A 24,127-nucleotide genomic window follows, 5' to 3' on the forward strand; every position below is an offset into this window, starting at 1 on the left:
TAACGTAGGTATACTCATCCCAACGATAATTGCACCACCTTTGTACATAATATCGTTTCATACGAGATATACTTATATTTATAATTGTATTATTTGCCATATAATTTTACAGAAGTATAACTTCTTACTTGGGTATCCAAGCACCCACTGTCCACTGGTTCATCATTACTCGGAGCGAATGAAGTAATGAATGGCTTGTTTTTATTGACGTTTCAGGGGTAGAACTAAAAGTCTACATTCAGTTCATTGTCATTGTTACTTGATTTCAAATACCTTTTTATTTGAAAGAGTCTAAAAACTTGAGAATCCAGCAGTTGACAATTAAAAATTAAAGATAATATGTCTTTTTGTATCCAAGATTTTATCTTGAATTTTATCTTATATACGCGGGCTAGATAGTATTCCAAATACTTCAGATACGTTCGACATATTTTTATGTTTGCAATATATTTGCAAACCATAAGAACACAGTTTATGGTTTTATGAAACCAATAACTCAATGCAAGAAACTCCTTGTGTGCACTGGGTACAGTCTGCCTCTTGTGAGTGAAAAAATTTGTTTCTCTTTAACTTCAACGATGACATAATATGCACATCATACGTATTCCATAGCATAAAATCACCAAGAATCTCAGTGCAAGTGAAACCCAAACAGGCGCAAGGAGCATGTGGTATACGCTTGGACGGCCAAAATAGAGAGGAAGAGAAGGGGTGGGTGGGTGAAAGACTGAAAAGCGAGGTGCCATTTTTACGAGCCATCATAAAACCTTCACTTGGTAGCTTGCGTCTTTCCACGTCAAGGATTCCGGAGGCCACTATTCGCGGCTATGCCGCGTGAGCTACTCTCTTTTCCTCTCTGCAAATTCTCAGTATGAAATCCTTTATTTTAGTTAAACTGAGTGGAAGGCCCACTGCACCGCTTTGTCCCTGGCCAGCCGCCAAAATTGGAAATCATTCGAACGTGAAGGGGTGGCAGTTGCAGCTGCTACTGCTCGAAAATCGCTATATTGGGAGCTAACGAAAGTTTATTTGGTGCTCTACAAAAGACTGACCTTTGGGAACTGTTTACCTATGCCTGATTCTCCTTGCTACGTTGGTAGTCCACTGTGGAATAAACATGATCCTTTCTGTTTTATGGGATTGTTTTGGGAGATATTGGTTAGAAGTTTCGAGGAAATCAGTTTTATTAGGAATAATGGAAACTAATAATCGATCTTTAATCAGAAAGGTTTTTGTTGAGGTAATACCGTCAATAACTTCATTAAAATTTAGTTATCGATGAAACTTCAGAAACTAGTGAATTTTGAGGAAAAAATATCTCAATTAAAGTTTTGTGGAGCTATAGTGTTTTATTTTATCAGGTTTGATGCAGTGCTTATGGAAAATCACGTATTTTCACAGATTAAAAGCGAATGAAACTAAAACTACCCTTCAGATCCAGGAAGAAATGACAGGAGAGTAAAGTTAATATTTACAGAATAATTCAAGCACTTGAATGTGCGGATTTAGAGCTGATGGTAGAAGGGAAATTAAAAAAAATAGACCATAATACGAGTTGCCACGCGAAATTTACTCACTAAATTGTTTTTGGAACTAATTCTACGAAACATTAAGACTTACAATTTAGTCCACGTTTTTTCGATAAGACCAATATCAATAATATACAATATTTAAGAATTATCTGATTAATTAAACTTGGTCATACTCTTTTTCCATGTATAAAAAAGATGTAATTAAAATTTTTTTAAATTTTATAAATGTTTTAAGGTTTGCAAAAAAAAATGTTTGATCTTTGGTACATACTGTAAACAAGTGAACATAATGAAGATAAGCTTTGAATTTCTTAATATATTTAAAATAATAACTATTCAAGTACTCCCAGTTTCAGTATTACATAATGCTCGTGATTTATGTAACCATTTTTTGACGTATTAAAATTTTTCGATTTATTTAGTGTCTTTTCAATATCACGTATGTATAAAAAGGCTTTTTTTAGTTTTGGGTCCTTAAAAAAGTGTCTAAGACGTAGCTTATATATTTGCACAAAATGTCAAATAGTTTGAAAACAAAAAGTTCTGACTACCGCTGACCAGTCATAGCCCTTTCTTTCACAGACAGTTTCCAGTAATATCTTCACAGAATATGAAATTTTTAATTTTAAAATAAAAAAACTCTCCTAAAAAGCCCTACTATTAGGAAAAAATTTATTTTGAACATCAAGTTAAGTGAGATTCATAATTTTTGTAAAAAATAATTAAACGATTTTTTATTCTCTTATTTTAAAGTTTTCTGAGTCTTTTAAAAAATCAAGTACTGAAAATACAGTTATGCAGATTGAAAAAAAACTTTTTAACACTTTAAAATATTGCATACTATAATAACTGTATTTAATAAAAAAAGGTAACTCTGGAGTGTGGAAAAAAAAATTAGAAGAAACTTTTTGGCTCAAGTTGTAGATTGACAAAAAATTTTTGGGATGTATCTACCAATGTCAAACTATAAAAGGAGCCACAATATAAGAGTCCTCACGATTAAAGTGTATTCAAATGCACCAAAGAAACTCCTAACTCTCGACCCTTGTCGCAGACAATGAAATAGTACTCTGGGCAAGCGAAAATACAAGTTCAAGTACAATCCTAGATATCAGAATGCTTTGTAACTAATCAAATATTTATCTAGAGTTTTTTATATTATGATCAAGTATGTTGCTGAATTCAACGTAAGGACAACGACACAAATGCACGGAACCACTGATCATTGGCGCACGACCGTTTGCTCCAAGCCCTATGTACATGCCCACACTTAACAGAGTACGGTGGATGCGTAACAAACCTCCTTGAAACCGAGTTAATTGGATTTGGATCCAATTAGACTTGCAGATGTACATGAAAAAAAAGGACCGAGGTATCGAGAGTGGCAATGAGGGGTTGCTGTTAATTACGTTGAAGTAGTCAGCCGTGGGCTCGCGTCTAGCTGCACTCTGTTTTGGTAATTTGGCAGCTGATTCACGAAAACTTCGTGTATATTATTTGCTTGCTTGCAAACCACGAAGATTCGCATCGACTTCATGCACCGGTGTGATAATTGCGGATGACTAGGTTAGATGGATAAGCGTAACAGTTACTGCTCGTTGAGAGATTGATGCAGTGGGAGTGTCTGTTTATGGATTTAATTGGACTAGAACAGTTTTCGATTTTATCTAATATCATAGTATGAGTGTTTGGAATGAATAACATAAGGTTTGTCATTTTAATAATATTTTGCTTTAAACTAAATGAAAATCGAAATAACGACTTTCGTAAATTTTTATGCTGCAAAATTGTACATTTATTTTCTTACATATGGAAACAATATTGCTGATCAAAGCAGTTTTTAATATTCGTGTAGGTACACAAAATAAAGTTATTTCATATTGAAACCACTTAAAACGTTCTCGTTTTTGATCATTGCAAAGAAATTGACACGTAATTATGTGGCTTAGCTCAGCAGATTTCAATTCAAAGTTACATTTGAAAAAGCTCATTTCTGCAAAATATCAAACTTGAGATCGAAAAGCAATCAGCGTTAAAATCCCATTGTTACAATCATTTCCTTTCATTGTCCTAACAGTTGAACTTACATCTGCAAATGGACAGTGACGACGAGTAACGGAACAAGAAAACGGATAAAAGGAAAAAATATTCAAAAAAATAGAGAGGAAACGAGGAAGCAGATGAGAAATCTATAAAACAATTACGCACTGTCACAGATGAAATTTTGTCTTTGACGTACGTACATAGAACACCCGAGTGCTGCTTAGTATTCCACGGGTGCGCGCCACGTCCGTGGAAATAATGTGTTATCTCCGTGGGGGATTTCCCGTGGATGACGTGTTTTCAGGGATATCTGCCTGTTGGTCTGGCTAATCGTCCCCCAGGACTGAAAGGACATTCGTGAGAAAAAAAAAGAAGCAATATATTCCTGCTTTGGGTAAAAGCGATGTACATGATTGCTTGATTGATCGAAGCCGATTTACGTTCGAATGGGCAAAGTGGACAAAAAGAGGGTAAAATGTCAGTTGTCAATGTTGGCGTCATTTAGTGAAAATTGAAGAAGAACATAAAACTTTATATTCTTCTTCAGTTCCAACTGGACAGTCTAGAGTAAGGACACCGTTCCAATTAGTCATTTTATACAATAACAAGAAAAATCGGAAAGAGAAAGAAAAGGAAATGAAAGAAGAGTGAGGGAATACAGTTGTACAAGAGCCTGGTAAAGAAAAAATAATACTACTTGAAGAAGTTAACCATGAAACTCTTTTATAAGCTTGAAGAGCGTACTCGAGCTCGGCTTTCTTTTCAGCTGTGCATAACCACGACTCAAGGAGGAATTAAAACAATAAGCCCTTGTTCGATCCACGAGAGTCGACTATCATCTTTGCAATAGATGGCATAAAAGAGTTTGGAGAACGAATATTTTGAGGCATACAAATTAATAGATCGCGAGCATTGCGCCAAGTGGGAAGTATTGATCAGACCACTGAGGAATGAGAGACAACAAAAAAGAAAGCGAAAAACCAAGGAGGTCGGTTTTGGTGAGCCGGAATCGGGTAGAAGTTTCTCTGATAATGATTTTCTTCGTGGACTTTGCCGTTCTGATTAAATCTTTTGAAAGAAAGTCGCGTGAGAAGACGGGATTTTTTAATCTGCACTTAAGCATCTTATACCATACAGTCGAGGTAATTCAATTTCTTGAAAGCAAAGTTTATACTTTCCCGTTGAAACAGAGTGCTCCTGAGTTTATTTTAATCAACGAGTCTTTGCTTCCTTTGATTTGTCCGTATCGGGTGTTCAAATTAAGTTGAAGAACGATTAATGCGCGTTTAATTAGAATCCATGCGAATGGCTTTTCTTAGGGAGTTTTCAAAGTATGCAACGAAATAGCACTTACATACTGAAAAAAAATCACTATTATTTATGAGAGAATAAAAAACGAAAATGTTAACATTGCTGCAAAGAAACAAAATATCTGCTTCAAAAACAATGTTTATACGCAAGCACGATGATCCCCTTGTTTAGTTGTTGCACGTATTGCTTTTTGTGATATCGCAAGTATCAACTTTCATCACAAGGGGAGCAAAGAAAAAAGTCTAATAATAGTGGCGATCGTTACATGACTCTGAATATTCATCTCACAGTTCTTGCTTTGCTTATTGAAAAGTTTGTGAAACAGCTTAGGCAACAAGTGAATAGTAATGACGATTTTTTCTAAAAACTTTATTCAATGTTAGCAAAGTAAAAGTGATGTCGATTGTAAGCCAAAAATTAGCAATGTGTGTGGATGTATCAAATTACTGGATACACTGAAGAAAATATAAATAACTAGTGATGAATACTCTAAGTGGTACACAATAAGTTTCACATGTCACCCTTAAGACCATAAATGGAAAATTAATAATACCAAGGATCTATGAATGACTATATATAAATATGACTAAGAGTACCGTTCGCAGTATTAGGAACTATTTATGCAAAAAATGAAAAATCACCAAAAGTCTCGCAACACATGAGACATGAAGCGAAGTCGTACCGAAAACGAGGGAGAAGCTATGAAAGAAACTGCACCAAAGCTCACTCCTACATTAACGTAGTGGCGACCCTACAGCTTCTAAAAGAAATTCCGTTGAAATCCTTTCTGTCGTCGTAGTGAATTAATTTTTAAGTTTTTCCATTTTACTTTTCGAGAGTTTGCATGTTTGCGTTAAACGGAGTCACTCGCACACGAGTCACCGTCCAAAGGCGTTGAGGTGTGGTGGTCGAGGAAAAGTTAATTAAATTGAAAATTTTCGAATGATTCCCGATAAAAGCCGCTAGGATTTGCGGTGTACCTTTGTAAAGAGCCCCCACGGGTGAGAGAGGCAGAGCTTGAAAGAGTCGTCCTGACCAAAGTGAAAGTTTCCATTGCACTTCCTCAGAGTCGTGATTACGTGTAGGTGTATACACGTATACATACAGATGTACCCAGAGGGAGAATCAAGGTGTGTCTCATCGCCCTTCAAAGGAGAGAAGGAAAACCAGAGCGCTCCAACTTTAATACCTGTCTGATGAAGCTCGTTGGCCTGTCATATCCTTCTATCTCTCAGAGACACCAGGGAGATTAAAGTTTGACGTCGCGTCACTCGAAAAATCAGCTGCGTTTGTAACCTTTGATGGCTACTTTTAGTCGACTTCGTTCCAAAACAACTCTGTACTGGCTCATCATACCTTTAATTTCAAGATGCTTTGCAAACGTGGTTGTTTTATTTTTGATTTTTTGTTTCATCAATTTCTGTATTGTCGTGAAAATTAGTGTAGACACGAGTCTCAAGTTTATCTCGCGTTCTTTATCCACTCGGGTTCTTCTACAACGTCGTACAAGCAACTATTAGTAACTCGAAGAATATAATAAAGAACTTTAGTGGAGCGAAAGAAGAGGAAAAGTCGCAGGACAAGAAAAAAGAAGAGAGGAAAAGAAAAAACTTGAGTTAAGACTCGAGTAGTGGGGAAAAAAAAAATTAAGACATCTGTGTGAGTCGGAAGCAGGCGGTTAAAAGAAGGTCGGTTGAGGGGAAGGTGGGCGAAAAAGGTAGAGAAGATGGTGGACTTACACAGCAGAGCTGAGGGAGATAGAAATAGGGAAGAGAGCGTGTGGGAGGAGAGATTCATTGCGCTCGCGCAGCTGCATTAGACGGGCGATAATTGGTTGGTCTTGGCCGGCAACTCGAGTGGGGAAAAAAAAAAATACGTGCACCCTACTATTGTGATCTTTGGTGCATTGCATTTTTATTGGACCAAAACAGCTGCTGCTGCTGCTGTGGTAGTTTTAATGCATAAGGGAGGACGACTCGTGGGCTCGTATGGATTTTTCACGACGTCTTAACAACTCAAATTCTACGTACGGGATCCAGGTCGTAAAGTATTACCTTGCTTGCATTTTAGTACATTTTTTGTGTATTTAGTAGCTAGTATCAACCGAGTACAATAAATTTGGTATCTTGTAGAAATAGATATTCGCTGGAAAGGATGTGCCCCTTTATTATTATTTTTAACACAGATAGAAACACATTAAGAGTCATAATTCCATTTTTCCATTACTTCTGTCAAATAATTTCAAAGAGCAGTGTTATAGACTTCGTACATTTCTAGAAGCACAATTGATTTTCTTGCAGTAGTAATAGAAACGGCAGTGACAACAATAATAACCGTGCCGTAAACGTAATGGATAAAATGACGGAAGCACAACGCCAAGGTCCCCTTTATTTTACGTAAGCCATCAAAATACTCTAGACATTTGATCAGTGTCGTGGCAGTGACCTAATAATGTAACTTTCCTCGTATATGCAAAAATGTCAACAGCACGACCACGGCAATCTGTTCACCATCCACCTGGAACCTGTATTGGAAGTTCAATTATTTTGCCAGGGTCTTGCACGCAGCACCTCACCACGCTACCTTTTTCCAGAAAATAAGAACAAAATTACATGTTTGATGAGCTGTCAGCTCATCGATTGTCAAAATAGTTTCGTCACTACAATATTCGTGTCACTAATAATAATTCCTAATGATGTAACTTGTCATAAAAAAAAACCGTACGTGCTTTTACTTACTCCTCCATTAAAAGTTTCTTTGCTTCCTGAATTACTCTCGCAAAAGTTATGAGCAAAATTAGTTGCTAAGAAACTTTTCTGAATTCAATTAGATCTTTATACTGTTATTGTAATACGTGTACAATACTGTCGGTAAAGTTTTAGTATTAATTCTTCTGGGAGCATTAAACATTCATCATAATGGAAACTCATAAATATGTCGGTTGCAAATAGCCTTAATAGGATCAGATCCATATTTATGGCGTTATTCGTTCTACAAGCGCAACTAAAAACTTTTCATTACGTATGGACGAGGTGGTTACATAAAAACAAAAAACAAGAAAGAAATACGAATGAGCGCTAATTTTGGCTCATTAGAGAACTTTTGCTTTACGTAAGTGACTAAAAAGTGATTTTCTTAAAATTTCAAGTGTTTTCTCTTAAATTTACTGTCTTTACGTAGGTAACACTTCACATAATGTAATATAGTTTTTAAGATATTTGTTTTTTTTTAATGATCCGACTTTATACGGTGAAAAGAATTAGCAAAGTCTGTGATTGTGTTGGATTTTAACTTGAATGCTAAGAACAATTATTAATTTTCGCACCAAAAACTGACATTCAATGAAATATACCTTTATGAACATGTATACTAAAGCTTATGGATACCAATTGTGTTATTTTTGTAGTACAAAAAATTAAAATAAATTTAGTAATAATTTAAACCATATTATCACCACAAGAGTAAGAAAATCAGATAGAGCTTGAGCTTTGAGATTCGATCAATTTTTATCATTGAGTTATGAAAAATTTACTCTTAACAACTGCCTGTTTTGTTCCATTAAAATTCAAAAGGATGTTAGCAATACTTACCAATAACTGTTAGGTGAAGGAGGTGTCCAATCGGTGGTGAAGTTGATATTTGACACTCGTATGTCCCACTATCTCTGCTTTGAGCAAATCTTACTCTCAAGGTCCATTCGTCACTGTGTGGCGCGTGCAGAGCCTCGAATCTTTGGTCACTAGTGTAGGTGTAACGCCCCGCCGTTAATAGATGGGTGTCACGATGTCTTATCCAAGACACCTGAAAAAATGAAGTGTAATGATTTTAAGAATTTCTCTGTATTGAATTTAAAATAAAAGGTTTTTTAAAACAATGTTGAAGGAATTTTTTCATTTTCATCTTTACTGGATAGTTTTTATTTTTGAAGCTACCCTTATTCTATCCATTTATTTTTACTGAACAACTGTATACCTTTAAATGTTTGTTTGATTGTTAAACTGCATACATTTAGATGGTTCTACAGTGTAAGGTTCTTAACTATTGTTATTCTATATAGTATTTTATTTTATTTTTTTTAAAGTCTCGATACTTTTTGAACAAAAAAAAACCACTTTCAACAAGATTGGGCTATTAAAAAAGTTTTTACTGAACTTGTGAAAAAATTCAAGACATAAAACTACCGTAATCAATCATCTTTAAAAACTCTTTACATCGCTGTTCATCGAACGCTCAAAGAAAGTAAAAAAAAGCACCAGACCATGATCCCCTTGAACAAGCAATACCAAAAGGAACGTCATTAGAGTGACATCTATTGCACACGTCTACGCAGGCATTCGTGTAAGCCTCGAGCTTTTATAAAAACAGTTCAGTATGACTTTACCTACAGAAAAAAAAGGAAAAAGTAAGAAAAAAAAGTAGACGCGTGCCCCATTTACTCTTCACTAAAGTCTCATGCTGGGGGAGGAAGGATACGTCATCAGGCTCACGCCCCGTTGCCCTCACGATTGAGCGATAAAACTTAACTGAGCACCTACCTATCGCAACTTCATTGACCGTAACACTTTTTTTTCTCTCCACTTCTAGTCCCTCACTAATGTTAATCTCTGCACGTATCGTATATGCTTTAGGGACATAGCTATTGCAATCGAATTACATCATCCTTTGAATTTACCCTCAAGGGAACGTCCAATTCATTGCGTAACACTTTTCCTTCGTTATTAGATTTCTCGCTCTGTTTATACAGTCTTCCCTTCATTTTACTAGTCGTGCACCGAGATTCAATTTAAACTCACTGAATCAAGATTCCAATTTAAAATGCCTTGAAAAAACTGTTAATTCTTAGATTCCATCACAAACTTTAGTTACTTTCATCCGTTTACTTTTAAAATGCTCAAGCATACAATTTTGAAAACTTAAAGGTGAAATATTCAAAGCATTTTTTAATAAAACACTTACTTATTTTTAATTTAATAATTTAAGAATATATCTAAGCGCTGGATTAATGTAAATTGAAACTATTCAGTATTCCAAAAAGTATTTGAAAAGAGCTCTCACACCAATTCCTAAACTTTGATAAACTACATTTTTTTTTTTTTTTTTTTTCAAATAAAATTTAATAAATAACCTTTCCACGACAGATAATTTTAATCTTTGTTAAAACTGTGAATTTATATGTATTATTTGTTGTTTCCTTAACCCATTCTTAATCGCATGTAAAGGTAGTTTTTTCTTTAATCAAAAGTATCAAAGAAGGTACGAAATTTTCAGCAAAATTAATCTAAGTATCGAGAAATATGTGTACCAAATTCCGGATCAGTTTAACTCGTAGTTATTAAAATATCCGAAAAACTGAAAAAAACTATTGTCAGCTGATTACGGGCTGTATGTTTAATAGAAAAATGTACTTGTATATTTACATATGCAAATGTATACGCATAGACATTAACCATCATTAATTTGTTGAGTATAGAACGATACATGAAATCTATCTGCTACACCCAACGTAACCTTAGTATTGTATATGTGTGTACTTGGTTGACATGTATATTTGGAAACATTTACCTTCATACTAAATGTCCAAAAATCATATGAGAAATAAAAAAACGTTAACCACTTGTCAATCTTCCATGGTTCAAACGGAGAAGAGTATTTTTCGAACCCGTGATAAAAACTAGATAAAGATTCCTGAGCAAAGGGGGGTACATGACGCACCTATCAAAAGACACAGCCAGAAAATACCATCCGCGTCATCTCCCAAATTGGCATCAAGACACCAACGCAAGGACCCCCCGTATTCTGGTGCATGCACGCGGGCGTTTTAATCGGCCACACCCCGATCGTTTTAGCTGCTTCATTATATTCACCTTTGGTGACCGTAAAATCAAGCCCAGGGACGCGCAAAATCGAAATCCCGTTAAGCGATCTCATCCACGCGAGAGCTAATGCTGCGAAAACGATTCCGAAGTGGAGCGAGTGAGGGGAGGCCGCTCGTAAACGCGGTATGGTAATCAGAGCAGAGACTGAGCAGTTTGAGGGCATCTGGGAAAGAAGTTCGTATACTCTACAGGGAGAGCTGGTAAAGCCTATATGAAGAGTTAACGAGGGAGGAACCGCAACTTACCAAAATTGCGGGAAAGTCCTTCAAGGGAGTGATTAATGATAATCAGACCGGATCTCGGTTTATTTCGTGGATTTTTAGCCAAAGACCTAGAGTGCGTTTTTTTTGTCTCTCCAAAGTCTAATTCTACTTATAAGGGTATTAATAAAATGCATTGAAACACTAGGACTTTAATTTTAATTTGATCATATTTAATGAATCTCTTAAAGATTTTTTTTTACTTTTTAACGATGATTTAATTTAGAACTGAAATTTCCTCATTAAACCGGTGAATTTACGGGCTGTATCATTACTATGCATAACATTTGCGAAACGTTACATGACCTAAATGTACTGATGGCAGTGATTAGTGCACAAAAAATTTTAATTCCTACATGACTTTTGCAAATTTAATTAGATTCGCTTTTATTTAATGAGCAACCATTAAATTATGTATCGTCATTGAAGATTTTATTGATTAGTCAAAAACGCAATTCTTAAAAGTTTAGTAAGTTAATGTTTTAAACTCTAACTATAACTCCAAACCTCGGAGTCTAATAAAATCATGCTGTGGGACCAGATCGCTGTGTTGTATGTGAATTACACTTGTAGATAATGGGGGGAAAACCATCTCTTGCAATAATTTTGCATACTGATGTACTCCAAGATTAAATTTGCGCTCATGACCGAACAAGAAGCTACTAAAATCTCGTGGCTGCGTATACGTCTCGAACTCCCTTTCAACTAACTATTTTAGAGTCATAAATTTTGTACCCTTTATTATTTAAGAAATCGATTCTGTAAACGGAAATCGTTTCTCTCTCTAATAGTAAAAGATAGTGATACAAACGTAGTAAGTACTCACGGTTTGATTGCCGAGATTTCGTACTATGCAGTGCAAATGGGCGGTTTTGCCAACGAGAGCCGTGTAGTTTGACTGCACAGTTGTGTCGAAGTATGGTCCTGGCTCTGGTGTTGGCCATTCCTGCAGGTAATCTGTCCTAAAACTGCGAAAGGTTTGTGCCGTTCCCTCTGAAATCGAAAGAGTGAAAAATCATTCAACTTTAGATCTGAAACAGTACAGTGTGTTACATTTAACACTTTAAAATTAAAAAGGGTACATAACTGTTACAAGAATAAGATTAAATCCATTCCATGGTTATACATTGTACAATAAAAATATGACTTATAATTTGTATAAAATATTTTTGTAATCTCTGAATCTAAAAGCAAAGTTTTAACATGAATTTGCAAAATTATTTGACGTGGTTAATAAGATAATTAATTAATGAGACAATCATTATTGAAAACGAGTTTAATAGCTTTTCTGGAAGCACTAAGGATAGACATGATAAAGAAATAATTTCTCCTGTTCATACGGATTACTTACGCAGATAATAGTACTTGCTCATCCTAAAAATGGATGGATAGGGTATGAACGCATCATTTTAAAATTTAAATTCAGAGATGGAATATTTTTAATGCATACTAAACTGTGCTTATCCTTTTGTTTGCTTCATTACAGCACATTACTCTGCGAAATCCATTGAATCCCTTAACTGGAACCATACAACTTCTAAGACTATACAGCTTAAATACCCCCATATTTCCATTAATGTTGCTACTAAGACTCTGAACTCAAGAGTTAAAAACTGCATACCCTTTAAACCAATGATCCAGCATACTTAGTAAATTAGTGTTACAATTATTCATTTCTATTATTGAATAGATCATTTTTTATGTATATATCATGGATTAAACAACTTGCAATAGTAATAAAAATAATGTTTCTGTATTTTTTTTCAGAAATATGGACAGTAACATGTAAGTTATTAATTACGATACATATTTTTTATAATATAATCATTTGATCTAATGTCCTGACTAATTTTCTTTGGGATCCCGAAAAATAGGTTGTTTTTTTTTTCCTCGCGAAGCATCATAATAAATTTTAGCTTGATTGATGTCTTGGGGTATCAGCTTCGTGCGTCTTCTCATTATTTCACGTAAAGATAACTGCATTACTCATCATAAATTGAGTCTCATCAAAATAAAATAGTGGCTGATGTACAGAATATTCTATGAAGAACAGAGAAAAACCCTATTTTTAGTCATTAATACTGCTTAAAGGTATACTCGTAATTCATTCAAAAAATTTAACGAATTTGTGAGTAACGTTATAAAACAACTCTAGACTGTAGATCTTTTGTAAGCATTATTAGTTAAAATAATACAAGAGTTGTAGGAAAACATAGATAAACAAAGTTTTTTCAACTACATATCTACTTTTACATGCAAGAATAAACAAAACAAAATCATACAATGTAGTTTTGGAGATATTTACACAAACGTAAGGAAAGTCGTGAGACCTCCTGTAATTTACGCACGTAGGAGGCAAGGACGCAGCGTCTTCTGGAATAGCTCATCTGTTCACGCAGCACGATGCTTTTCACGAGAGACGCCATTGTGTTTAGAATTATTATCTGAAGTTTGAGCGATCAAATCAATACGCGATGTCTCAAATACAAAGACCCATACAATTTTTACGTAAATATATTCTTTTGTAAATAGGGGACGAAAGTGAGCTATTAAGTTTCCAACGATATTTTATTCAACCCAACCCAAGCACTTTGCTTGATATAGTTTGACAATGTCAATTATAATAACGTTGGATACGTCGATTTTCAATAAATGATAAGCAGTTACAGCTCAATCGAACGTAAATGCTACAAAAAAAAAAAAAGTAGAGAACAAAGCAAAAAATATGACGTGCGTATACGACATCATTGTCTTCTGTTTCTGTGCAGAGTCATATGATGTCAAACTAGAAAAAGGCGTGAAATACATAACGGATACGACTTTGCGAAAAGTCGGACGGACGGAGGATAGAAAGGTAGCTAAGTCGTGAAAGATAAATTGACGAGCTCATGTATCGTGAAACCTCCTTCTTTCCCTTGTTTTGCGCGCATGTACGTATACACGAAAATATACGTGTGCATGCCACACCACCTTCACTGCCTCTCCTCCGCAACCCATGAACAAATCTGCATTGCGGCAAATACATGTGCAATATCTGCTTTCGATGCACCCTTACTCATATACATGTATATAAATATGCCAGTATATCATATAGGTATGTGTATACGCGTACCGAGGCTCTTCTCGTATATACACACTTTACGGTGCTGATAAGCACCTGCAACATACCTCGTCGCAGGAGTTTCCAATAAACATTAACGATGCAGATTAAAATACTTTTCTTTGACCCTCAACAACTTGGATCACTTGACTTGTTAAAACATGTACGATCAGGATGGATGGTCTTGATTATATTCCTGCACATTAAAAAGAGCCAGAGCAAAAAAAAAGGGGGAAAGCGTGATCGTAGACCAAGCATGAGGAAATTCATCCTCTTGGGGATGTAACGGAGCTTAAATTTAGTTGATAGAATCGTATCTTCTTGGCTGAGCGGTTAAAAGGAGGAGCACGGGACGCATTTGCATGTGAGACGCTCGCCCGGATGCGTTTGCATACACGCGCGCATAAGCGCGATTTCGTAACGTAAAACCTGCCCCTGGTGTAGTTGTACGGGGAGGAAATTCAAATTCTCATCTACATGAGAATGGCTTGGGCTGTCAATGCTTTACTCGTTACGTACTTGTGCTCTCTGCGGAAAACCCGTACAGTTAGAATGGTGTGTTATTTCCTAGACCTTCTTACACGTTATTGAAATCAGTTGTACTCTCGCAGGTATTGTTGTTGGAGAGAGTTACGGGTCAAAGTATTTTCAGCTACGTTAGAAAAATTTACGAGGGAGTTAATACAATGAAGGGTGGAAGGGAGGGTAAAAAAAGTGATTGTCTTTCATTTCAAATTATCGTCAAAGACGCCAATTTCATACGCATACCAAAAAACCGTGCCTACAACCTATTAGGCTCATTCCACCGTCTTTGCCTTCATTAAAACTGTTTTGTCTTTATAAATCCACTGCATACTAATCTTAGCGGAGATTTATCTAAATTTCAACAAATGTGCTGAAAGAGTCTTAGTGGAAACCACATGGTTGCGTTTGTTTTCAGCAGAGAAAAAACTCCACACACATTATTTATAATGGCCAATTTATCATACAATATTCAATTGGTGGCACCTTTTGACACCCCTGTGGTCTTAACTAGTTTTAAAGTTACTTTGAAAATACTTCAAATCTCCAAGAAGAATTAATATTCTCACGATAAATGCAATCATACACTGTCTAATGTTAAATATTTTCCGCAAATGCCCAAGTTAGAGTCATGGAATGAGTTTTTGGAAGAATTCTTTCACCAATAAATTACTTTAAAGGAATCACATTCTTGACTTAGAGCCCGATTCATTGTACGAACTTACGTCGATCATATCGTCTTAGTGGTACGGCGTATCAGGAGAATTAAGCACTCAACGGCACCGGGTTTAATGCCAACTTTTTCTGGACCACAGACAACGGGAGTGGAAATTATCTAGAAGCAGAATAGATGAGCGTTAAATGTTGCTCGAGTCACGGGTAGAAGATCTTTGATGCGCCAGCGTCCATTGTACTCTGCTCTTGTATTATCTTCCTCCTCTACTGTTTCCTTAACAAAGAAGCCGTCGTATCGTACTTATGGGCAAGAGCGAGGAAAAAGAAGATAATCATGACACCAGTGGACGCGGCAAGGGGGCAAGGGGGAGGATAATATCCATCTCCTTCACTCAAACCTCCACGCAGGCCAAACAGAAAAGCGAGAGAAGGGGCGAGAACATAATACACACTGCTTCCCCAAAGTGCAGGGAATGAGGAATGGAAGAGTTCCTTCTTCCACATGATGCTCAGGGCCGGAGTGGTGAGGGCGCTTAAAAAGAGCAGCGTAAGAAAGATGGCCCCCCCTCGGTATTTTACGTAGATTCCAGCAATTTAGGTGAGCAGAAAAATATACTTACGAATGGACGTTCGCTCTAACGTGTAAATTGCTTTAAATCCACCCTGAAGGAGCGAGCACTCCATTCGAAAGCTTTGGAGGGTGAACTTGAAAGGGTATACGGAGGCATTAAAAGCAAAAATAGTCATTGTGAACGAAGGAGAAATGTTTTTGCTTTTCCACGTAATTTCTTGAGAATGTTTATTAAAAATATACTCGAGAGGCGTGCGAAAGCTGTACGTATACACAACTTGGGTGCACTAGCGGCTAAAAGCGATGATGAAAAAGACAAAGTGTAAATTAAAAAGATACATAGCGCGTTCAGCCTTGGGAAGCTCCAAGCTAGGGAAGCAATTTAATGGAGTCGTAAAATTGCACTCACGATAATACATCCTCCCGCGGACTTTTTTTTTCTCCAAAAGTGTCTTTTTATGCAACCACTTTCCTCTTAAAATTGCGAAACGCATAAGCTCGGCTTATATCGTCAACAGTTACATACACACATCCGAAATTCCCTGCGCCCCTATAAAGCATTACCATAAACTTGCCAGCCACGCTCTTGCATCGCAAGCGCGCGCGCACCCACAAATGATAAAATCTCTCGTAAGAGTGAAGGACGCGCTTTCCTGTATGAAAAGCTTTGCGCATCCGTCTCCCCTGGCCTGCGATTTTCTCTCCCCACGCTCAGCTTTGCGGATAAAATCTGCGTGCGAGGTAGTGGCTGCGATGGCGGTTCGACGAGCACCTTGTTTCTTACGTGCCCTTAAAACCGTACTCGCACGCGGGTAATAAAATGGAAATGATGCGCGCGTGAGCTTGTGCGGGACGATAGGCGGATGCACTGGATAAAACTTTTCATTCTGGGCGTTCGTATACCGTGCCGGGTCGTTTTTTCGTGAGTTAAGCGTATGAGTTATTTCGTTGGGTAAGGGATCGAGATTGCCTCTGGGCTTGTGTGACGAAGAGCTTGCTGTTTTCACTAGTGTATGTTTCAGTTACCCAACAGGGTACGAGACAAGTTGGAAGACAATTTATTTCATGCATGGCTGCCGTTGTGCATATTCTGTTTGAGAGTCACTTGGAAATTGATTTTGATGGTGTACGGGTTGAAAAAGAGCTGGGAAGCAACTAGAATAGTGTACCGTATGAGCAAACACCCCCATGTGAAAACGTAGAACGACTTTTACCTAAGAATATTGTTCTTTGTCCATCAGTTTGACTGTCTTAGATATTCAAAGGATAATTGGATTTTTTTTATTGACCTGGTGGTTTATAACCACAGTGCGATGATATTATTTATTTCTATAAAGATTCATACAGTATTTTTGTGGCTACTTAATTAATTATAAGTATTCCTTCATTTAATAATTCCACCACAGTGGTCTACATGCCTACTTAACCATCTAAAATTTTTCTCACCTCAGGATGAGTAACCAAGTTTAGTGCTATGCGTTGACACTCATTCTTCAGACTTGTGTGATCAGCTGACACTTGCTCTCGGTAACTCTGGTGACTCGGACGAGTCTGTAATCTCTACTTGTAGGAAAAAAATTTTTTTTTTCGCTCTCGTTATGTAAACAGCTATGTCGTGCTTGACACTTACATTCTTGATTTATTGAAAAACTCATCCTTTTCACACCAGAGCTTATATCGTTTGGAACTGTAGATATTAACCAATCCATAGAAGTACCTTCTCTGGATCTTTGAAAAATGCCTAATAGACCTCAAACGTCAAATTGACCTGTTGAGCAATATTGTTTTTATTAAGTAAAATTAAAGAACACCAACACCGTTTACGATTTTTGTGACTTTAGAACACAGAAATTTTCAAAAGTAACTGACAAAGTGCCCGCAAGGTTGGTCACACATCCGTAAAAGCTTCAAAAAGCCCACGCATCGTAAGCGGACACATCAAAATTTTCAGCGATGCGTGAGAATCTCCGGTAGGGGGATGGCTGGCTTTTGCGGAAATAAATTTCACGCGACGATGGATGACGTGCTAAACTCATTTGAACCACGCGCTGGTGGTTGTCCCTCGCTCAGGAAAGAGCTATATATAGGGCGCGTGCAGTGGACTCCGACGGGAGTGAGGTTGAAAAATACCGTCGCGTGTGGATGGTGGATTCACTTCCCTAAAGTGGACGTGAGAATTCAAAATCGCGCCCTGCTGGCCCCCCGTGCGAATTTACAATTAAAAATACCACTCCGCCCCTGGAGCGCGGGAGTGTGAATTAACGCTATAAATTTATGAAACTTTAAATTGCCGCTCTGGGAAAAAAAGGGCGCGGGATAAAAGGGGTGGACGGGAATAGAATGTAGTGGGGAGAAGGGGGTCCCCGGGCCATTACGACTATTAATAAAGGAAATGAGCTCGGTCAAAGTGCCTGCAAGCCGAGAGCGCGTGAAACTCTCACTCCGAGCTAGCAAGAAGGGGAGTTTAGTTTAGTTTCAAACAAAACGAAGATGTGGAATTTTTGTGCATACCGGAAGGAGGTGAAATTTGTCAAAGACAAGCCAGCCACTGTTACGAACCGTGTGGTCCTTGTTCGGAGTTTTGGAGAAATGTTGCTACGCCGAGTGCGGACGTCTGGGCTTTTATCGCAAATTTATCCTCACGGGTTTTGCAGGAAAGTGCCGTGCGTCAGCTGTTATCTGTCCAAAAATTGTCACAAATCTTGGAGCTGTCTGTTATTTTGTGTACAAAACTTCAAAGTTAATAGTGGAAGATTGATCCGATGAATTTCATCCAATGAGTAGATTACTCAAAACATCGAGTATCTTTACGTGAATTAGTGAGAATTTTTTTCACTTAAAAGAATTTAAAAAAAAAAAAAAAAAAAAAAAAAAAAACCGAGTGACATTTATGAAAACAAATGAGACAACGAGTGAGAGACACGCGTGAGATGGCTCATTTTAATTTTATGCAAAAACAAGAAAAAAATTATGCAAAATGTTGCGAGTCTTCTCGGCATACAACCATCATGTTCAGAGCAAGTAAATTACAATATGCGAAAAGAACCCCAACATTTCCTGGGTATTATTTTCAGGAAAAACGTTAAGGTTCACCTTCCTCTCGTAATACCAAAAATGTTGGCGCTTTTTTTTGTAGATTTCCATGAAAATATTCGCTTGGATGATTTGTACTCCTCATCTCTCATTAAAATATAATTACAGAAAAAAAGATAGAAACTTTATTTATGACGAAAAATAGTTAAACGAAACGAACATGTGGTCTTTAATAATATTGTTAAACTTGATGAGCAAACCCATTGTTAATAACTAGTCCCTTGAAATTATCAAACAACCCCAATTGAGGCTTGTTTGTGCTCAAAAGCATTGCGTATTTGATTACCTCTCAGAAAATACAAAACATAATTACTACGGTACGTGTTCTGTCATCCATTACAGCATCGTGAAACACGTGGCGCATATTGTGCAATTACTATAATGACATGAGATAAACTGTAAGTTGTGGGAGGATCCCCCACAGCTAATGATTATGATGATGGCAAAAGAACTAATTATGCAAAAACAGGTCTTGTACGATCAACCTACTGTTTTGTTGTTGTTGTTTCTGTACTGTATTTGCAACTTTGCTACTGTATTGTTTCCGAGTAATTTTGCCCCTATGTAATAAACATTTCCTACGGACTCAGTGGATGTCTAGAAAAATCGATAAGTAAAGAAAGATGAGAGTTTACCTCGTTAATTAACTCGATAACAAAAAACATCAATTCGAAGAGCCGCATTAATTTTTTAGGTCTCTTTCGAAGTTGAGCCCTCTTTTAATTGTATTTTGTTTGCTTTCTGGCTCTATTTGTCCCTTGAGTTTCTTGTTCAGGTTATATTATTTTTCTACGTACAACTTAAATTTGAAATCGACAACTGTTTACTCGATTCATCAAACAATATATACTTCACGATAAACCGAGTAATCTAATGGATATGTTGGTCGATCTATTGATTGACAACTGTATGTTTGGAGGCAGAAGATAAATAGTTGCGACTATTATTTACATGTATGCAGTGAATTGATGATCACAAGTAATAATTAATTTCTTTTTACAAAACTGTGACTACTTAATTGATTTTGCACTTTAAGTGACAGTCAAAAGATAAATAATATAGCTTAAGACTTTGTAAAGTTGTGCACAACAAGCTTGGTGAGGTGAAAAGAACAACACTGTTTAAAAAGCCACTGAGATAATTACCAAAACTGATCAAATTACCAGCCATCAATGCTGAGAACTAGGAAGTAAGTGGATCTAGAAATATGAAAATTAATAATAAGTACATAATCAGAATGCTGTGATAAATAAGAGTACAGTTTAAGTATTAAAAACTTTTCTACGTTTCAAGCTGGCACAATTAGTTTCGCAAACAAACTTATTAACTGCACTTTAATTGGAATAAATTGGTTAAGAAATTATTTTTCCTTTCTTTTCGACGGTGACAAAGAGCTATCTCGGATTTTCATGAAATTTTAACGAGTACATTGGTATAAATACGATGGCTTTTTTTCATAAGAAAAAAAGGGCAAACAAAAAATGTATCTGTTATTAGTTTCGGAGCAAAAGAAGTAGATAAATATTTGTAGATAAATGTCAACCTAAAAGGCTTTGGACGAGTAAAATAGAAGCAAAAGCCACTCTTTCGAAAAAGCTCCAATTAAAAGAAAAAAAAGGAGCTTTTTAAAAAAATACTAAAAGTGCTTCATTGTTACACAACACGGATGCAGCTAATTACACAGAGATGTTTACGAAGGCTACGTCAATACGCTATACTTCTGCGGATCAACCTGACGGCGAGCACGTACGTACCACCAGATCGGGATACCGAAGGGTTTGGATGGTTTGTGTGGTCAAGCGAGGGTCTGCGGCTAGCGCTAACGTTGATTCGATTTGACGGTCCGCGGATGGTTACGAAGCTTCCTTGTGGCTGAAACTAATATTGTAATTGTATCAATTACCAACCTGTACGTAGTTCGTGTCTGGCGAGTGTTTGGCGTGCGGAGTACGTTTCATTGGAAATCCAAACTCTGGGGTGAAATTTTAACCATATGTCCGTACAAAATTGCTTTTGTGTGTAATACCGCGTTCCAAGGTCATTTGTATATTTAATTGTTTCCAAACTAATCCAACAAATTTTGCATTACGCAACGGCCCTTAAAAGTAGTTGTCGAAAAGTAGACTCAATCATCACGATAAACATTGTTAAACATTCGTTCGTCTGCCGCATCCGAAAAATGATTAACTTGTTAGGTAATGGTTGCATTGTTGACGCAGCTCGCACAGTTGGTTGGTTCGTGCGGCAAAATGCATTTAACATGGAAAACAACTAACGCACTTCCCCGCAAAGTGAGTAACGCTGTTTACTCGGTTGTTTCAACACATTTGGATACCGTATCATGAAAATTATTCGAGCGCAACGTTATCACTGCCCCCTTTCCACGATAGATTATTTACAGGAATTTCAACAAACACGTTAAATTTCAGCTAATACATTTGAAGGGAAAATAATTAATATTTGTAGAGTGTGTTTTTTACTTCTCCTGATACTTCGCCGAGCGAGTAAGGCCAAAGGGATGAATATTCAGCGAGGGCTCGTTGAATGATGACAAAGAGCCCCGGAGCTGTGAAAAACTCGGGCGATCCAGGGGTAACAAAGAATATTAATGGAAACGATGGGGCACGTCGTTTATCACGCCTCGAAAACACAAGGAAGCCCGATGTACACGAAGCACACTTGGTGAGTAGAACTACCATCGCTCAGTTGTCGTGTAACGCTGCTTAGAGCTCAGGAACGATTACCTCAAAATAAAACCAGCCCGGGAATGGGGTGAAAACATATTAAAGTGCCGAATGAAGAGGAAAAAATGAAGAACAGAAGGCACGGAAGGAGTTAAAAGGCCGAGGAGGGAAAGATCGTTAATTTCAACGGGGCGTACGGAGGGTAGCTTGTACGAGGTGGAATTTTTCGTTCACTCAGCTCTGCGGGACATCGTCTCCTCGAGACTGGGGCGACTTCACATTGAACTCGGATTCCTCGTTCTTCCGGAGAGGAGGGGGTATTCTGCGGACACCGCACGATGACCCACCGGCTCTCCCTACCCTCCTGACGCTCATTGTTTTTACGTCACCGCAAAATCGATATTTCGCCGTGTATGCGTACCCCGTGCAGCGGTTTACGCGCCACTTGGCCTTTCACACCGCTGTCGCTTCTGTTCGGGCAATTTAACCATCGCACTTGGGTGGACGCATAAGAAAATAGATGTGCTCTGCTGTGTCGAGTCGGTGTATTGTTGGCCGATGAAATATTAACCCAAAGTTTTATGGGAGCTCGTGCGATAAAGATGTTTCGGTGTGGATACACTGGCAGATTTAGTGTTTATTGTCCTGCGTTGAGGCGTCCGCTGTTGTTGCTGCTGTCCATCATTTCGGGAGAGAAGTACCGCAGGGTTTTCCATGTTTCTTTAACGACTTTAGTGGTGAATACGGCCTCGATTGGTTCAGGGGAACATTTTATAAAAGGTCTTTTTCTTTACCGAAATTTCAATGATACTTTTTTTTTTATTCAATAATTCATCCAACAGAACGAAACGAAGCAAAATTCTTGTGATCTTTCAATTTTATTACACTGAGTTTTAGACATCTGCGTTGTTTGTATGTTTTTTTGTATGCTATAACTTTATTCACTTACATTGTTTGTATGCTCTAGTTTTTTTGTTTTATAATAGCTTGTGATGATAATTACTGCTTTACCTTTACATTCGAATAGAGTACAAAGCAAAAATATCCGTGTATCCGTGATTATCCTGTGATTATCCTGCTGTGGAACTATATTTGGAACGTGTTGAGCTCATGAGTTTGGCTTGTTTCAAGCAGGTTTTTTTACCAAAACTATTTTTAAATGTCCTTATGTTGCCAATGGACCATTATTCATTGCAAAAAAAATCTAATTTTCTTTATTGAAGGGAGTCATTCGGAAAAAAGCCACGTAATCAAATACACGGCTCAATTTAGGAAATTTATACCAGTGAAGTTGAAGCAGCTTACGAAACTATTCCATTATACGTGTTCCGCCGCATCTCTCACTCAAGCCGTTACATCACGCACGGATACATAATTCTTGCATTAGCGGATTAATGTGATTTGTGACTTGCAAAAAATGCAGTTCAAGCACACTCGTACCATCTCACCTTCCTGGGCTAATTTGATTAACGCCTTTGCCACACGTGTGCACTAGAGCCGAGCCGAGCGACGTTTTGCGCCACTATGGCTCGTAACATTTTACTTCTGTCAGTGAAAAAAATGCATTAGCGAGATTGCTTATTTAAACACTTATCCTTCCAAACTGAGTGACAAAATTTTTTTGTTAACACAACAGAGGAGGAAAAAAAACATTATCTAGCTACGATTTTATTTAAAGAGCACGTCAAAACATCAGAGGTTGGGGGGGTGTAATTTTTCAATATGAATAAATCATGTGTTTTTGCGTGAGAGGCACAGGAGGGAGTATCAAAATATACTAAGTGGCTAAAGCGTCTAACTACGCTCTGGTATATGCGACTCGCCGCGTGTATTAATAACGAGTACTAAAAATTTTAGCTTCATGCTCGATTTACCGTATCATCCCTGGAGAGGATGAAAATAGAGGTAGTTTCCTTCCGGTATAGTGTACCCCTCCCCCCAAGCTGAAACAAAATTTTAGGTCAAATTCAACTCGCCTGCGTCGTCGTCTCTCTGCAAGGCCACTCGGAATTTCATTTTCCGCATTTCATTGAAACAACTCTCTTCGTCTCCAAATAAAATTCAACAAACTCAATTAAGCTTGTAATTTTAAGTCCTACTTATTCTTCTCTCGGAATGGTATGAACAAACGAGAAAACTGGACATTGAAAATTTTCATCACCACGAAATGGCCTTGTCAACAAACAAATTTCTCGACTCTTCAAGAGTCGCCTTTACATCCACGAGATGGCAAGGGATATAATCCTCGAAAAAATTTGTCCCTCCCCTCTCTCGTGAAAGTACTTGGCAAGAAAGTTGTCCCAACCTGTAAGTACACCGCGCTGTTGTGTGTGACGTAACAATCTCCCGGACGAGAACAAAGATACCAAAACTTTGCCTCAGCGTTTGAAGCGTAATCCGTGAGCCCCGAGACGCTGTGCAAAGCGGCCTTCTTTCGGCGCGTGTTTTCTAAAATGGCTT

The 24,127-nt window shown here is 37.4% G+C and overlaps 1 protein-coding gene across 1 annotated transcript in view; it reads right to left on the reverse strand.

Moving 5' to 3' along the window:
* Positions 1-24,127, reverse strand: part of LOC106642584 (zwei Ig domain protein zig-8-like) — a 58,913-nt gene that overhangs the window by 24,995 nt on the left and 9,791 nt on the right. Inside the window, exons 2-3 of the mRNA XM_089590956.1 lie at positions 11,849-12,015; positions 8,477-8,687 (exon numbers count right to left, since the gene is read on the reverse strand). Coding sequence (XP_089447082.1) covers positions 8,477-8,687; positions 11,849-12,015 — 378 coding nt within the window. The remainder of the gene's footprint in view (positions 1-8,476; positions 8,688-11,848; positions 12,016-24,127) is intronic.

Source organism: Copidosoma floridanum, unplaced genomic scaffold, assembly GCF_036245765.1.
Source record: "Copidosoma floridanum isolate Cflo_tuat_1 unplaced genomic scaffold, Cflo_Japanese_pri ptg000001l, whole genome shotgun sequence".
Lineage (NCBI taxonomy): Eukaryota > Metazoa > Arthropoda > Insecta > Hymenoptera > Encyrtidae > Copidosoma > Copidosoma floridanum.